The 18,917-nt window shown below is 41.2% G+C and overlaps 1 protein-coding gene across 1 annotated transcript; it reads left to right on the top strand.

Moving 5' to 3' along the window:
• Positions 1-666: 666 nt before the first annotated feature.
• LOC139466797 (sorting nexin-24-like) lies at positions 667-18,304 on the top strand. The gene is made up of 6 exons (XM_071248493.1): positions 667-775; positions 1,716-1,799; positions 6,420-6,524; positions 10,850-10,926; positions 12,861-12,952; positions 16,085-18,304. Exons 1-6 carry the CDS (start codon positions 710-712, stop codon positions 16,159-16,161), a joined length of 501 nt encoding a protein of 166 aa, XP_071104594.1. The 5' UTR covers positions 667-709; the 3' UTR covers positions 16,162-18,304.
• The last annotated feature ends 613 nt before the right edge of the window (positions 18,305-18,917 follow it).

Genomic DNA, 18,917 nt, shown 5'->3' with positions numbered 1-18,917 from the left:
TATTTCCTACCATGATGAGGGCGGTCGGGTAGCCTAGTGGTTAAAGCGTTCGCTCGTCGAACCTGGGTTCGATTCCCGACATGGGTACAATGTGTAAAACCCATTTCAGGTGTTCCCTGCCGTGATATTGCTTGAATCAGAGACCATATAATTTACCCCGAATCTTCACGGGTAGGCATTCTGAAATAATTCTATGTACCATTATAGCACACAATGCAGATTTGCGGTTACTACAATATTCATATGGTCTCTGCTAGAATATTGTTAAAAGCGGAGTTAAACCATACTCACTCCTTCCTACCATAATGACACGTGAATTGGTTGACAAAGTAAAATTACTAATAACTGTCCCAAGTGGAACCCTTTCCCCGCCCCTTTTTAAAAACCCGGATCCGCAGTATCCTTCTTATCCTACCCACTGATGACATGCAGGATCGAGACCATTTATATTTATAAATATAGACTGCTTTGATCATTTTTATCTGTGCTCCAAACACTTTTTAACATCATATTTATACCGATGTTTAGTTGCATCCAGATTGTGATGTTCTGCATCACTATTGTCTTGTCGTATTGATTGCAGCCGCGATTGTAACAATAATCACTGAGATTTTGTATCAACCAAGGGGAAGTCACTCTAGTACACGACCCTCCCTCCTTCAGCTAACAGCTGTCAACATACGAAGGCATTTTATTTCCATCCTTCGCAATGTTCATACGAGCTTCTGTGCCAAGTTATCGGAAAATCAAAGATGAACACGAAAACACATTCACGGTGAGTGCTACCTGAGGTTACGTTACAATGTATACGTCTATTGCTGCAGAAATAATAGCAAGCTTCAAGGACGTAAGGAAATTCAGAAAAATGAAAAGTCAGTCTCTTCATAAACAAACACAACATCCGTTTAAATGTTAGAGTCAACATGCTCTCAACATTACGTGACATTTTGCTGACACCAGCCAGTAGGTCATAAGAGGTATTCCCTTACCTTACAGTGACCTTTTCAGTTTACACAGTAGCCTAAATATTTATGAAAATCTTTGAAGGAAGCAGGCAGGTGCTTGCGTTTAGATGTAGGTCCTGTGTTAAGCAGTGATTTTCCTTTGTACTTTGAAAACAGTGCTGACAAACTAAAACTAACTGAGAACCATGAGGGGGGGTAAACGGGAATGCAGCCTAACCTGAATTTGAAAAACTTGCTTACTGGCCTGTGTATACTAGCTGATAGTAATATATATATATATATATATATATATATATATATATATATATATATATATATATATATATATATATGAACACCCATAACAAGTGTACTTGCCCTCAGCATACCTCCAGCATTAGACAAACACACCAAACCAATTGGCATCCCTTGGTAATCTATCTAAGAATACTATGGGGGGGGGGGGGGGGGGGGTGATACCTAGTGGTTAAAAAGTCAGCTTGTCACCCTAAAGACCCGGGTTCGATGCCCACATTGGTACAATGTCTGATGCCCATGATAGTGCTGGAATATTGCTAAAAGCTGCGTAAAACCATACTCACTCACTCTAAGGTGTAATGTGGGTGCAATGTGGCCAGATATTAGTTATGGAATGATCATTCATATGACATATTTGATTTTGCTGCCATTGTCTTTCCTCAATGACTGGTAATAACTTAGATATTAGTTCGATTTTATTTTCCTGTAGAACCTTCTATTTCTTAATTGCAGGTATTTTTCTTAGAGGTTTGGGTATCTGGCAGATTACACACAGTGGAGAAGAGATACACAGAGTTTGAAGAACTTCATAAACAGGTAGAATAATTTGGTTCCCAACATCTGCATTGGTGATGTACACAACAGTGTTTGATTTAGCAGTGTGTACTAATAATTTCAATATTCATTGATCTGATCTTTGTGATGTATGCAGAACAGTGTATCAGAAGATTACTGTGAATGTAATCTCTGTGCCCCAGTGAACCAAGGGCGCTCTATGCCATCATCACTGATCCTTCATGTACGTTCTGCTGGTACAAGTGTCAACACGCAACAGGGAATTGGCTCTTGGGGGAATCAAGGACAAAATTGACATCACAGTCCCGGAACGTTTTATGCACACCATGTTAACAATAAACAACAATTACACAATGAGCGGAATACCTGCTCTGACAACACAAACACAGCGATGAGTGGATCTTCCAGCTCAGGCATACATGAGGTGTGCGGAGCTCCATCTCAACCTCAGGACATTTCCTACGAGCTGCACATCCTGCTCGAGGTCGTCCCAACACCAGCACTCGGAATACCTAGTCTAAAAGTGTAATGATAACACATATATAGAAACAAACAATGGACTGACAAAAGAGACGTTGCTCTGGACATTGGACATATGGCCGTGATGAACTGACCCAGTTCAGGGGATGATCAAGTAAGGCAATAAATGTCATACTATAAATAACAGTAGTAAACGGGATGTGATATGGTGGCCCAGGTTGGCTGACAGTCAATATACAATGAAATGTAGGTGAGGATTAACAACGGGGATGAGTGTTATAAATAATGGCAATTAAGTTATGGAGACATGTCATGGCTACAGGGTAATTAGCCTTCGGAATCAAGTGTTCTTCAGACAATGGTTGTCTCAAATCAGTCACAATGATACAAGCATGACAGGACATACCGTATTCGACGTAATAAGCGCCCAGCTCTAATAAGCGCTCACAGCGATATTTGCTAATATATTGGCTAGTGAACAATCCCAATTAGCCCCCCTTCCGATTTATCAATGTACACAAGACTTATTTATTCGTGTATAATACACACTCATGTGTTATATGCACCCTTAATTATGGGCAATTAAATTCTGGAAAAATGTATCTGTCGTAAATAAACAGTTCAGACTGTCAGCATAAACCACAAAATTTATCTTTCAACTCTGTTTTTTCCACCAAAGTAATATTCTAATAAGAGCCCCCTATTTTTAATTTTGAGAGCGCCCTGGGCGCTTATTACGTCAAATACAGTAGGTGCAGTTTATTCATCATCAATGATCACACATATGCTCACCACAAATAGATGCAAGAATGCTTAGGCGTATCAAAGAAATATGCTTGAATCTGGTTCCCCGACCCTACCTTCATCTTACTCCCGATCATACCTATTCTTACTCAGATTTATTAAATAAGACAATCCCCCGACTCTATCTTGATGTTTTCATTATTTTGTTCAGTGCTGACAATTTGGTTTCAACATGTTCCATTAATTCTTTTTACTCTGTTTAAAGATTGATTGTAAATCTGACATTGGTGAAAAACGTTTTTGTTGTCATCCATGCAACAAGAGACATTAGTGATAAATATGCTGTGTAAAATATTTGAATAATAAAGTAATTTTCCTACCTACCTACCCTCTTTTATTTTTCCACGTAAGAGGACCCAAACATATTTTTTGATAGGCCTGATGCAGCGCTCAGCAATAGTCACTCTCTCTCATACTACAAGCTACACATCGAGGATACATATATATACTCAGAGCTCCAGATAAGCTTTGGGTGTTGTGGGTATTGTACCCATGCATTTTAAAATCATTGGGTATCAGTAATTCTATCTGGGTATTCAAATTTCTGTTACCCTCTAGTTTTTACACATGTGGGTATTTAAGTTAAATATTTAAAAACACTATTCATCTAATCCCTGCAAACTGGTGTCGTGTGGGTTCGAGAGCTTTATAGGACTCAAAAATACCACGATACTTCCACAAGAAAGTGTGATGGCAAATGATCATGATGTAACTGTCATCGTGGAGAATGGCAAGGTTGACGGAATGTCTGTAAATAATTTCAAAATAAGTTGCTGATTTGCTAGTCGAATACGTGGGGTTACTTCACAATATTTTGATGATACGCACAAGTTTTATTTTTGGAGGATATCTGTAATGTTCGTTGCGTATTTGATGCGGTTGAATATTATTTCACTGCATATTTCTGCATTTCTGATGCGTATTTTACGCAGATACGCAGCTTATCTGGAGCTCTGTACACTACTCAAAACAAGTTAAAGAAGACCCACAATTGGAAGGCAGTGTGTTGCAATCCCACCAGCCATGACAAAATAACTATAGTCATATGAAGAAATCAGGTGTTCTTTAATTTCTTTTGAATTCTATACATGTTCTGCTACTACATAGAACAGCTGCAAGATTGCTGATGCGGCGTTAAGGAAATATTACTCACTCTGCTACTACAAACAATGCCGCTTCATTTCATCATCATCACAGATCATGCATCTTTGTCTTGTCTCATATAGTCTAGGCTTGAGGCAAGTATCACAGAACATACACACCAGTGTTTAGAGGATGTCATTGTACGTGCTTTCATTGTTAGTTGTTGTCACACCGATGACCCAGGTTCGATTCCCGACATGGGTACAATGTGTGATGCCCATTTCCGGTGTCCCCCACCGTGATATTGCTGAAATATTGCCAAAAGCGGCGTAAAACAATACTCACTCACTCATTGTTGGTTGTCCATCTATGGCAAAATTTCCAAGAACTGCATGTGTGATATATGGTTAATGATGTGCTATTGTCGATGGTGTCAGTGAATGCACTGAGGCAAGGCACAGTGTACATGGTGAACCCTGGTTTCTGCAGATGGACACTGCTGTCTGGGTACTTCATGATGTCTGTGCTGAACTCAAGGGTTGACCTGAACAAATATGTGATCCGATTTATGGCCACAATAAATGAATTATTACATTTGCATCGAAATAAAAAAATGTGAGGCAGGAGGCATTCTTTATATACTACTCAAAAGAAGTTAAAGAACACCCGATTCTTTCATATTACTATAGTTAATCTGTCTTGGCATGTGAGATTAACTATAGTAATATGAAAGAATTGGGTGTTCTTTAACTTCTTTTGAGTAGTATATATATTTTTTAACAAACTGTTCAAGACATCTGTGTACATAAACTGTTGATGGATGTGATTCACATGACTCATGATGTTTGGATGATGCTTTTCTTCCAAGTACAGAATGAAGGCAACACACAGTGATATTTCTGTAGGTACTTCAGGACAATAAAATGATGTGCGGCATGTTTGGCAGGGAGCCAGGTGGGGATGAAAATGTAATAATTGATTTATTGTTTGTTTGTTGTTCAACACTGCACGCAGCAATATTCCAGCTTTGTGATGGCGGTCTATAAATAATCAGGTCTGTACCAGACAATCCAGTGATTGATATCATGAGCATGCATCAACCAAGTCAGGGAGTCTGACCACCCGATCCCGTTAGTCGCCTCTTATGACAAGCATAGTCGCCTTTTACAGCAAGCATGGGTTGCTGAAGACCTATTCTACGCCGAATTTTCATGGGTCAATTTATTTATTATGGCATGTCCAAAAATGTTTAGGAGGAAAACAGGACACTTGCACAAGTCTCTAAGCCAATAATTATAAGTTTAAATCATAATTTCTAGATTTTATAAATAATAAGAACATGTTGTCCCCATGTCATTAGACTGTCCGCTTATCTAGACTTGCCTATTATAAGGATAAAATTACTACACATCTATGGACTTATCTTTCAGTAGAGCCATGAAGCAAGGCTGAACAAATAGTACCTGTTGTGCTTATTTGCTGGAGATATAAGGCTTAAAAAAATAAAAGAAGTGGTTCCCAGGCAATGACTTTTGAACATATAATCCAGGCTTTTTTGGGCTTGTTCGAACTGGTATGTAACCAAATAAATAGTTGTGTACCATCAACCTGAGAAAGGGTCCTCCCTTCCCTACATAAACAAGCATACAAAGTCCTATTGTCGCCATAACATGAGATTCACAGTAAGGCAGTGTGCATGTAAAGGGAAGTAACTGTGTGCACATTGTTTTAAAGTATTAGGAATTTTTATTTTTTCAAAAATGGAAATAAAAACCGAAACATTTGGCAGACTTTCTGATGATGCGAACGGTACCTGAGAACGAAGACTGGTATTTGTTTTTGCCTAATGAGTATCTACATAGTACTTTGGACTTCACAACTCTATTTTAATCAAATATGGAGAGCAAAAATAATCAAAATTTACGATTTTTCTGCCAACATGTCACACATATAGAAATATAATGTGTTTTTGTATGTATTATTAACACAAATATGATACTCAATTTGACATTCATATTTTCACCAAATTTGTTCGGTTGGATCTGATTCTGTGCATAATATATCAGGAGTTCTGTCCCTTGTCTTTGATACACAGACCTTGTTGAAATAAAATCCCTTAGCCATCCAAGAAATGCCACAAAAAATCAATCATTTGTTTTCGATATTGCCTCATTGTTTTTATTCCTGTCATCATGATCACATACAAATATTTTTCAAATGTCTTTGACATACTATGCTACATAAACATGACTTCAGCATCACATTGCTTTTCAGCTCAAGAAAGTAATGAGAACACCTGAGTTTCCTCCTAAAAAGGTTCTCAAGTGGAATTCCAAAGTATTAGAGCAAAGACGAAGTGGTTTACAAAGCTATTTACAGGTAGGTACATAGGAATGTCTTTCAAACTGTATCTTGTGCAAGGGAGCGCTGGGGTGGCCCCGTGCTCTCAGTGTCGGCTTGCTACATCAATGACCCAATAGCTCTGTCTTGACTTTTTTGTAGCTTCCATGATTTTACTTATGAACAGGCAGATATGTAGGCATTTTTAGAGAAAATAGGATTTGTAAAAGTGGTTGTATTAAAGTTGAATTTCACTTTTTATGTGTATGTACAGAGTGTAATGATTTAAAAACAAAATTTTTAAATAACTATTTCTACCACAATCCACATGTTAACAAATTTTGTAAATTAATGACATGTGATTGTACAGAAACTATCGGAAATCTGACTGTTTATTTATCATGCTATGAAACTAAGAAAGTGTAATAGTTTCAGCCCCAGACCATGTACTATAGGCATTTGGCCTCATCAGTATCATGAATAAAGATTGTTTGGTTGGTTGGTGGTTGGTTGGTGGTTGGTTGGTGGATGGTTGGTTGGTGGGTGGTTACATGGTGGTTGGTTGGCTGGATGGTTGGCTGGTTGCTTGGTGGTTGGTTGGTTGCATGGTCGTTGGCTGGTTGGTTGGTGGTTGGTTGGATGGTGGTTGGTTGGTGGTTGGTTGGTTGGTTGGTGGATGGTTGGTTGGTGGGTGGTTGCATGGTGGTTGATTGGCTGGCTGGTTGGTTGGTGGTTGGTTGGTTGGTGGTTGGTGGATGGTTGGTTGGTGGGTGGTTGCATGGTGGTTGATTGGCTGGATGGTTGGCTGGTTGGTTGGTGGTTGGTTGGTTGCATGGTGGTTGGCTGGTAGGTTGGTGGTTGGTTGGCTGGCTGGTTGGATGGTGGTTGGTTGTTTGGTTGGTTGGTGGTTGGTTGCTCCTCACTGTGATATTCATTCATAAAACTCTGTTCACTCACCCATCTTGTGCACATGGAAGTTCAAGACAACACTTATCATGTCTGTGCTTCCATACATCATCTACCCAAGGTAAGGAAGTTAACTAACTATAGAAGTCCATTTTCCACCCTTGCCGAACAAGGAGTTATTTTTTGGCAGGACTAACAAATTTATGCATAATCCAATCAAAATTGTGTAACGACATTGACATTTTGTTCGTAAACATGGTGAGCATGTGTACCGTCAACTGGGCATTGATCAAGGTGCTAAAGTGATTTCAATAAAGGTCTTGATTATCAATCAGATCGTCTTGACTGGGTGCCGCCTGTTGAAGTTTGAAGGAAAGTAATATGAGACGTGAGATCTGATTGGTCAAAAGGAGGGATGTAGAAGGGACATGACTCGTATTTGTCACTGGTGGCGCGACTGACGAACCACGAAATTCCAGCCTAGTTCGGCAAAGGTGGAAACTGGAATTTTACAGTCAGTTAACTCCCTTGCCTCAGGAAGATGGCCATATAATATAGGGTTGGGAATTCACAGGTGTTGTTCTACATTCCTGGTCGTGTGTTTTTTTGGTATTTGACAATTTTCCTCAAGCAGTGTCACTGGTGTAAGTTCATGCATTCCAGCACAAAACCGTTTGAAGAAATACAAAAACAGTTGGCTCATGTGTTTGGTATTTAGAGAGCAAATTATCTTACAGCTGTATAACTAGGCCATGAAACGAGTGCACAACCCAGCTGTCTTATACGGGAGGGGCTGCTTGGTAGCCTCGTGGGTAAAGAGTTCACTCTTGTCAGCAACTGATGTGTTGCAGTTGGTCATGGTCTGATGGCAAGGTATTGATCAGTGTTGGTACCAAATGTCAATATAGTATCAATAGTTTTGATCAATGGAATACAGTGTAAAATACAGACAGTTTGACCTGCATGTCTATATTTGCCAAACCCTGTAATCAAGTTTTGTCGCACTAACTGACATGATAAACAACTGTGTACAATGACAACAATGTGCCAGGTCTACACACACACACACACACACACACCACTGAGAGAGGATTTTGTTATCGGACACCTGCAAAACTGCTGGGTCTGCCCTTGTGGCTGACAATAAAGGTACGAGACAATGCAACTACAGATGAAAAAAGCAAGCTCTTACAGAGATTAGCATCTGGCTGCATAATTAATGACCATTACGTGATTGCATGGTAGAGAATATAACACAGCTACATGATAAATCGCAAAAAGCAATAAAGAACGTAGTGTGGTTTTTTTCACAATAATACATGGTTCTATCATGACATCATTTCTGGAGATTCTAATATGCGCTCACAACTTTATGTCGCATATTGGACGACGTTAGTTTTGAGACGGACGTGTCTAGTGAGTTGTTGCCCATTTTCAGCTGGGGTACTTAGATAAATGCAGTGGCCGAACGATCACATCGCATCAAAAAGTGGGAGAGATGTGATAATTGTTATTAGGAGAAAATGGGTATTAGGTTCAGATAATCGATGTGAGGATTGTGAGAATATGCAGGAAATACCAAACTTAACCCCCCTGTTAATAAAGTGGACTTGAAATGGACTTGTCTGACATTGCTGAAGTTAGATTCCATTCAGGGATCATTAGGTCGTCATTAGTTTCAGATTAGTTAATTTTGGTTCACTGCCCCTATGCCCGCAGGTAGTAGTAGTGTAACCATGGTAACCATGCCACTGTTGTCACAAGCATGGGGTTACTGTCAAGGATAGGATACATAAATAATTTTCCAAACCTATATTTCAAATAAGAATTTCAAAAGGACAGACATTTCTTTTTAATTTATAATTTACGGTTTCATACGTTCAAAATTCACCAATTTTCACCAGATACACAATTTACATAATGGCACTCACAGAAAAGAGAAAAAGTATAAGTGTGAAATAGTATATGGAATATGACACTATAATTGCCCATTTATGTTTTTATGTTAGCACATTTACGTTTACAAGCCAACATAATGTGACATAGTGTCATGATATTGATGGATGGTTGTGTGGCCTCTCAGACACCTTACATCTTTTTCCTAGGTGGAAGGCAACCTCCGCCGTTCACCTACATGCCCAAGATTTCTGTAGCAGTTTGTTTTTTCTATAACTTTGAACATATTTGGATGGCTTCGACCCCGATTATTAAAACTAGAATGACACACTTCAATGTGGGTGGTAGTTTGGGTTGGGTTGAAACTCGTGTGACCTTAGTTCACCATTGTTAATCTAGCTCATTTGTCGGTGTGATGGCCCTATAATCCTAAACCTTCATGGGTTTGCCAACCTTAAAGAATAGAAGTGGTCATTCTTGGAAGGGACTATCAAAGTCCATTTTCTACCCTAGCTGAACTAGGCTGGAATTATGGAGTAATATTTTGACAGGACTAGTTAGTCTATGCATAGTCCGATCAAAATCGTGTAACTTTATCAACATCTGGTGCGTAAACTGTCGTGCAGATTTCGGTTGATTGCAGGATTTGCAACGCATGTGTACCATCAACTTCGCGTCAACAGATATTTTTCAAATCTTTTCTGGTTTTTAATCAAGGTGCTCACATGATTTGATGCACTTTGCGTGAAGTAAGACCGGTTTTATTACAATATTGATCTTGATTATTGATCATATCATCTTCACAGGGCGCCACCGTATTGTTTGAAGCAAATGCATGTGATATGAGAGAGGGAATCTGATTGGTCTATAGGAGGGACATAGAAGGGACATGCCATAATAGCCACTGGTGGCGCTATGCTCGTACCTAGAAATTCTCAGGCTAGTTTGGCAAGGGTGGAAACTGGGCTTTTTCAGACAGTTAAATACCATGCCTCAAGAAAACGTCCATCATCATTACGAATTATGTAACAGTATTACAAAACACTGAAAGGTTACCTGACAGATACTGTTTTATATCCAGTGCCGTAGCCAGCTGGAGGGGCCAGGGAGGGCAGTTGCCCCCCTAGATTTTTTATAGAAAACAGTTTTATTTGAATCAAGTAGGGGACAAGTGATACTTGTACAAATATTTGCCCCCCCCTGTCAAAAAAAGTTAACCACGGCCTTGATATCTGTTGGCTTTATCTTGCCAAGAAACATACTTATTTTTTGCAAAATAAAGGTATGTTCAAAGTTCCATTATTCATTTTTTAAAGTATTTATCAGGATGGGATGGATATCTAATACACTGGATAATAGAGGGTGTGTTCAAAGCAGGGTTCAACACAATTAACCAATTCATTTCAGAAATTCGTACAGGTGCGCTGTCTATATTCAGCATGAGGCTCCTTGTTTCTGTTGCGGTGTCGGTTTCAGTGTTCTCCTGTACATCAGTTGGTTGACACTCACTTTGTTCTGGTTTCTTGTTATGTCCTTGTTGTTCATCATGCCTTCTGTTTCAGGGAACACTAGACGGGGATATTCTCCCGAAATCCCTCCTCAAGTTTCTGGGCATTAGCAACCTCTCTGACAGTATTGAGTGAGTAAATTAACACCGTGAGGATACAAGTTACAATACACATACAAGTTACCTACCCGAGTAGGGTCAGGTAAAAGGGTAACAGGGTGGAGGGTACCTGGTTAGGGTCGGGCAATAGGGTGGAGGGTACCTGGTTAGGGTCGGGTAGTAGTGTGGAGAGTACCCGGGTAGGGTCGGGTAACAGGGTGGAGGGTACCCGGGTAGCGTCGGGTAATAGGGTGGAGGGTACCTGGTTAGGGTCGGGTAATAGGGTGGAGGATACCCGGGTAGGGTCGGGTAACAGGGTGGAGGGGATTCGGGTAGCGTCGGGTAATAGGGTGGAGGGTACCTGGTTAGGGTCAGGCAATAGGGTGGAGGGTACCCGGGTAGCGTTGGGTAATAGGGTGGAGGGTACCTGGTTAGGGTCAGGCAATAGGGTGGAGGGTACCTAGTTAGGGTCGGGCAATAGGGTGGAGGGTACCTGGTTAGGGTCAGGCAATAGGGTGGGGGGTACCTAGTTAGGGTCGGGCAATAGGGTGGAGGGTACCTGGTTAGGGTCAGGCAATAGGGTGGAGGGTACCCGGGTAGCGTTGGGTAATAGGGTGGAGGGTACCTGGTTAGGGTCGGGCAATAGGGTGGAGGGTACCTGGTTAGGGTCGGGCAATAGGGTGGAGGGTACCTGGTTAGGGTCGGGCATAGTTCTAAGATTGTTTTGTCGAAATATGACACTCGTAACTCTATGTTAATATTTGGTACCTGGTTAGGGTCGGGCAATAGGGTGGGGGGGTACCTGGTTAGGGTCGGGCAATAGGGTGGGGGGTACCTAGTTAGGGTCGGGCAATAGGGTGGAGGGTACCTGGGTAGGGTCGGGCAATAGGGTGGAGGGTACCTGGGTAGGGTCGGGCAATAGGGTGGAGGGTACCCGGGTAGCGTCGGGCAATAGGGTGGAGGGTACCTGGTTAGGGTCGGGCAATAAGGTGGGGGGGTACCTGGTTAGGGTCGGGCAATAGGGTGGAGGGTACCCGGGTAGCGTCGGGTAATAGGGTGGAGGGTACCTGGTTCGGGTCGGGCAATAGGGTGGAGGCTTCCCGGGTAGCGTCGGGTAATAGGGTGGAGGGTACCTGGGTAGGGTCGGGCAATAAGGTGGGGGGGTACCTGGTTAGGGTCGGGCAATAGGGTGGAGGGTACCCGGGTAGCGTCGGGTAATAGGGTGGAGGGTACCTGGTTAGGGTCGGGCAATAGGGTGGAGGCTTCCCGGGTAGCGTCGGGTAATAGGGTGGAGGGTACCTGGGTAGGGTCGGGCAATAGGGTGGAGGGTACCCGGGTAGGGTCGGGCAATAGGGTGGGGGGTACCTGGGTAGGGTCGGGCAATAGGGTGGAGGGTACCTGGGTAGGGTCGGGCAATAGGGTGGAGGGTACCCGGGTAGGGTCGGGCAATAGGGTTGGGGGTACCTGGGTAGGGTCGGGCAATAGGGTGGAGGGTACCTGGGTAGGGTCGGGCAATAGGGTGGAGGGTACCCGGGTAGGGTCGGGCAATAGGGTGGAGGGTGGAGGGTACCCGGATAGACTCGTTCCAGCCCTTGTGTAGTGCTAAGATTGTTTTATGGAAAATGTGGTAATCATAAATCTGTGTTAACGTGTGAGAGTTACATTTGACCTTGTAACTCAACAGTGCTTGGAACAACAAGGTCAGCTTTGTTACTAATACTTTGAAATACTGCAGCATAGCCCTGCAAAACAAACAAATAATAATAACATGGACACTCAGGCAGAAGTGACTTTGTTCTGTATTTCAATCTTGAGACATGAATTTCTGTTGTATATTTCAGCCGTCAGATATGTTACTATAGTTACGTTATTGTATATTTCAGCCCTAAGATATGTTACTATAGTTACGTTGTTGTATATTTCAGCCCTCAGATATGTTACCATAGTTACGTTGTTGTATATTTCAGCTCCCTGGACAAGTTGAGCCAGGACATTCGGGTCAGCCATCAGCCGGTCATCTCATTCCCCGCCGACTCCTTCCTCCAGGAGAATACTACCAGTGAGAACACATTCATACTACCCTACCATACTCTTCTACCCTACCCTTATCTACTGTTCTTTTACCCTACCATACTCTTCTACCCTACCCTACTGTTCTACCCTACCCTACTGTTCTACCCTACCCTACTGTTCTACCCTACCATACTGTTCTACCCTACCATAATCTTCTACCCTACCATACTCTTCTACCCTACCATACTCTTCTACCCTACCCTACTGTTCTTCCCTACCCTACTGTGCTTGCACCCTACCCTACTGTTATTGTGCCATTCTGTTCTCATACCATACTTGACCCATGAAGATTCCGGGGTAGAATAGGGCTTCATCAACCCATGCTTGCCGTAAAAGGTGACTATGCATGTCGTAAAAGACAACTAACAGGATCGGGTGGTCAAGCTCGCTGACTTGGTTGATACCAGTCATCAATCCCAATTGCGTGGATCGATGCTCATAATATTAATCACTGGACTGTCTGGTCCAGACTAGATTATTTACAGACCGCCATCATATAGCTGGAATATTGCTGTGTGGCGTAAAGCAACAAACCAACCAACCAATCATACCATACTGATCTGGGTCCACTTGCACATAACAATCTTAGCGCTACAATTATTGTAAATCCTTAAGATCGCTATCTTAGGCTTCGCCATCCACTTGCACAAAAGCAATTGTAGGCTAAGATCATTGTAAGCTACAAGCGAAACGTACAATTGGTCTGGACCAATCTTAAGTAGTTAAGATTGTTGTGGTCCCTGGATAAACTTGACAAGATGGTGGGTCTGTTTCACATAAATTATTTGCTTTACATTCAAACATAGCCTCTTTATTTTGTTAACTTTATGATTCGAATCGACACTTCAACAATACGCAGAATTCACCACAGATTTAACGTCAGAAATATTGTTAATTGCGATAGTGAACCACATAAATATTGAGTCGATAGCTATAAGTACCATTCCCACCCGACTCAATGCTGAAAGAAAATTTAAACAACATACCTTTTCGCTAAACAAGGGAAGGATAAGAACCTAAGTTGTCTGCAAGCGATTAGTAACGTCCGTGACCTTTTGGACAACTCAAGGGCAGCTAATCTTAGTTCATATACTAGATGGGAGGGGTTTCCCTTTGTATAAGCACGTAGCATAGAATCTACCTTGCCCAGTGTATTAATATTATAGAATCGCTGAGCTCCTCCTGTATTTCTTTTGGGTCAGGGGGTGGTTGGGTAGCCTAAGGGTTAAAGCATTTGCTCATCATGCCGAAGACCCGGGTTCGATTCCGGAAGTGGGTACAATGTGTGAAGCCCATTTCTGGTATGCCCCGCCGTGATATTGCTGGAATATTGCTGGAATATTGCTAAAAGCGGCATCACTCACTCACTCTTCTGGGTCACATTCATGGCAGTTCTTTTGTCTTTAGTTTATCATTAAATTAATCTACTATAAATACAAGTTAGAGTGAAAAATCATACATGTTTAATTCTAAAATCGATTGGGGAGGGGACAAGGGTTTTTATATATGAATTTAAAAGAAACATATACTAGTATTCATCAAACAAACAAATACGCATGTTGAGACATAAAATATCCCATAAATAGCAAAAGTAAAATTCACTCCTTTTAAAAATAATTATCAATATAATTAATATATACCCAGTGAATATATATTAAACAACTGCTTTCTCGAAACATTATTATTATTATTATTATTATTATTATTATTTCCGGTCCATGCATTCTTGAAATCCTCCGTCTTTCTGTGTTTTTAAAGGTAATCATAACATCCTTTGTTATAGCAGCAAAGCGAAAACATGAAGGATATATTTAGTATTTTACGTAAATCTCCCCCAAATTGATGACGATCATACATTTACTTGTTATGTTAATAGGACATATTATTATTATTCATATAAATTTTCATTATCATTATGTCACTAAAGAATGTATCGGTATGTATTCGTATTTCAATTCTTCAAAACATGAGTAGGTATTTCTCTAATTGCGATAGCAAACAATTCCTAAATCACGACAGTATTAATGCCAACAAAAATATATACCATCATTCTAGTAATCATTTCCTTCAAATAATTGGGGTCTTAATCTGTGCAAGGTGCCATGGAGGAAGGTACTGTTGTGTGTCGTTATCGGTTCCATTACTGTGTGTGCAGCAAGCTATGCGCCTTTGCAGAAAACTAAAGACAGGAGTTGAGTTTTAGATAATCGTACTGCCACCATTGAAGGATTCGATTTTAGCTAAAAGCGCAATCTTAAATTCAAGCCGTCTTACAATTGCGCTAAGATCGGTTTGTGCAAGTGGAATAGGACAATTGTATGGTGATTGTTAAGTCGATTGTAGGCGCCAATGGTCAGTCGTAACTAAGAGTGTTCTGTGCAAGTTGGCCCAGGATTGTTCTTATACTGTGCCTTTCTTCAAGACTGTTCTGGAAAAAACAAATTTTGTTGAATCATTAAAATCATTTGTATTATTACCAAGATATGGTTGTCATAATCACAGCCCATTACCATTTTATTACACATTCTACCATGACTTTGAAACACGCGATTCTCATTGGTCAGTCATTAGTTTCAAATCACCGTATCATACCTCTGATATCCTCAAACAGATGAGTTGATTTTGCCTCACTGTGGAAGCAAATGTTAACATGATTAAGGAGGGCACGGGTGGCCCAGTCGTCTAAGGCGCCGCAAATTGCTGTGTAGAGTTGCGTCCCTTGGGCACGCCAGAAACCTATGATTGTGGAAACCTATGAATCTCAGTTCGCCCCGATTATGTTTCTAGGTTTGTCAGCACCATACCCGTGTTCATGGGTTTCACCGAAGTGGTAAACGTCTGAGACTTGCATCACTCCGGGCTTTCCTCCCACATTAAGCTGGCACGCCGTGATATAACTTGAAAAATGTTAAAAGCGGCGATTAACCCAACTCACTCACTAATATGATTAATGTGAAATACTATCTCAGTCATTGCCAATAGTCACTGTGGTGGCACAGGTGGCCCTCTCTCTCTCTCTCTCTCTCTCTCACTCTCACTCACTCACTCACTCACTAACGTACGTTGTGTCAGTTACAATGTCTATGTCCTGGAGTATAACGTTGTTTCCGTACCGCAGGTACCCTACCCGACATTGTTGCTGAGGGGGTGACAAGGGGGCTGTACTCCCCCGGAGATGCTGGCTGCCCAAGATGACACAGACTCGCCATCATATTGAATCTTACATTGTGTTGGTCACCAAATTCCTTGTGAAAAGTGGAAGAAATTTTTATTTCGAATTTTTACAGATATTGGAGGAAGTTTTGTGTTATGTGACATGACTCTTTGTACCTGTGTTTGTCTTTGTACTTTGCTTTCCACACATTTAGACTCTTCAAAGATCGAAATGACCTCAAGCGGGATTATTTTGCTAGCCCTGCAAAGAGTTACTAGTCCTTGTCAATGAAAAAACATTCAAATCTTTAAGAACTCAGAAGGTTGTGCCAAAGGTCTAGCAGTGCGAATTGGACAATCAAGAGAATGATAGGTAATTCACAGCATGTGCCAAAAAGCCAGGAAACCCTATGGGCAAGTAGAATTATAATTTTATGAGTCTGAGGTAGTTTCTACTAGCCTCTTTATATGAATGATTTGTTTGAAATATGGTCACAACCAGGTCAACAAAACGGATATTACACATAGATTTGATAATTGGAGGAGTTGATGCATACATTAATCGGTTAATCAGCTCCCCTGATCCTCTTCTAGACCAATCTGTGAGAAATGCTTGTATGTAGACCCTACTAAAACTAAACCTTTACATGACAGTCCATATTTGTTGGCATTAAGAAAAATGTTTTTACAGAAAACAGCAGTGCAGAAGGGGTATATATAAATGTCTATCAGTAACTATTATGGAAAAGCTTCACCTCTGAAAACAATTGAAATTGTTATGTATGGTTTAAGTGAGTGACTGAGTATGGTTTTACGCCGCTTTTAGCAATATTCCAGCAATATCACGGCGGTGGACACCAGAAATGGGCTTCACAGATTGTACCCATGTCGGGAATCGAACCCGGGTCTTAGGCGTGACGAGCGAACGCTTTAACCACTAGGCTACTGTATGGTTTAAATAAAGCTCCCACCTTTTTCAGTTTTATTAGTGCCAAGTGCACTTATTATGAAGGATACACTATCAACAAATTCTTGTTATGAGGATAAACATGTGTAGGACAAATGAATATTTTATTTAACTTTACTTGTTGATTAATTGTTCTAGTTCTGTACCCCCCCTAGGACTGACCATCTACTACTCCCATTATTTTAACTCAGCACTTTAAGACATTTCATTCTTTGAAAGGGGGCACGGTTGGCCGAGTCGTCTATGGCGCCGCGATTCACTGTGCAGAGTTGCTTCCCTTGGTTTGCCCTGATTATGTTTCTAGGTTTGTCAGCACAATACCCGTGCTTGTGGGTTTCACCAAGTGGTAAACGTCTGAGACCTACATCACTTTAGGCTTTCCTTCCACATTTAACTGGAATACTGTTAATAGCGGCGTTAAACCCAACTCACACACTCATTCTTTGAAACGTAGTCCAGACATTTTCGTTTGGCCCCACAGCACATTATTTTCAGAATGTGCCCAGTGAACAATTATGTGTTTTGTGTAAACTGGAGGATAATTGTTGCTGGTTGCTCCCTCCCCATTTAGTCACGTCAATCACTGGATTGTCTGTCCAGACTCGATTATTTAGAGACTGCCGTCCTGTAGCTTTGATATTGAGGAGTGTTACGTTAAATAACAAACAAACAAAATAATGTCATTCATAACATATACAAAAGTCCAACAAAATTCCATTTCAGTATTTTTAGCGTCTTCTGTAGTTTGCTGCCTGAACGTTTGTTTTAAGATACTGCTCTGACATGCCGCATAACTTCTGTGTGTGCTGGCCGGCCCAAAGTCTCCCGAGATGCTTTTGTCAATCAATGTTGAATCAGTCTGCTGTGCTGCTATTGATGCAATCGTGACATGTTGTCCAAAATAATACTGGCAATTACTCTGTCACTTGAAATATGACCGTCATTTGCCAATCTGCATCTATGCCTTACTGACAGATCTATTCTTATGTTTATTCAGATCTATTCTTATGTTTATTGAGCAATGGTTTCCACCAGAGTGGTAACCGACTACAAATGTCTCCACTTCCCTCCGCAGTAAGCAGATATGTAACTGGAATACTGTTCTAAGTGGCATTAAAATCAACTCACTCACTCAATCATGAGGCAGTCAAGTAGCCTGGTGATTGTTTCATTGTTATTGTCAATAAATTGTTACTTGAATCATGCACTGATAAAATACAGCGATGTAATTTGACTTGTTTTGTTTACTTTGGTTATTTTTCTTGACTTAACCTCTAATGTTGTCTGACCGCCACTGTAGTAGTGGATAGAGCATCTGCTGCAGCAGGGGAAGGTTGGTGGTTCGCTCATTCCGCTGCATCATACCAAAAGACGGTAAATGATGGTACTTGTGTCCCTGCCTGGTGTGACCCATGAAGATCCGGGGTAGAATAGGTCTTCAGCAATCCACGCCGTAAAAGGCGACTGTGCTTGTTGTAAGAGGCGACTAACAGGATCATATGGTCAGACTTGCTGACTTGGTTGATGTAGGTCATTGTCCCAATTGCATGGATCGATGCTCATGATGTCAATCACTGAATTGTCTGGTCCAAACTCGGTTATTTACAGACCGCCGTCATATAGATGGAATATTGCTGAGTGCGGCGTTAAACAACAAATAAACAAACAAAAATCTTGCCTGGTGCTCGGTACTGAGGGTAATGAAACAGGGCCTTGTCTGTTAAGCTGAAGCGTAGTAAATCAGTGGGCTAGCACTTTAAAACTGAGATAATGCATGCATGCACGTGAAGGGGTGACTAACACTAACGATCGTGAAAGGGCTAAGGATACA

This window comes from Haliotis cracherodii, unplaced genomic scaffold (assembly GCF_022045235.1).
Source record: "Haliotis cracherodii isolate W230 unplaced genomic scaffold, xgHalCrac1.p SCAF_1, whole genome shotgun sequence".
Lineage (NCBI taxonomy): Eukaryota > Metazoa > Mollusca > Gastropoda > Lepetellida > Haliotidae > Haliotis > Haliotis cracherodii.
The sequence above is the reverse complement of the archived record's forward strand: the minus strand, read 5'-3'. Positions and strand labels throughout refer to the sequence as shown.

Coding starts and splice junctions, on each gene's coding strand:
- LOC139466797 (XM_071248493.1), top strand. CDS start 710: ATGTTCATACGAGCTTCTGTGCCAAGTTATCGGAAAATCAAAGATGAA. Junction 1,800..6,419: donor TTGAAGAACTTCATAAACAG/GTAGAATAATTT, acceptor ATTGCTTTTCAG/CTCAAGAAAGTAATGAGAAC. Junction 10,927..12,860: donor AACCTCTCTGACAGTATTGA/GTGAGTAAATTA, acceptor TGTATATTTCAG/CTCCCTGGACAAGTTGAGCC.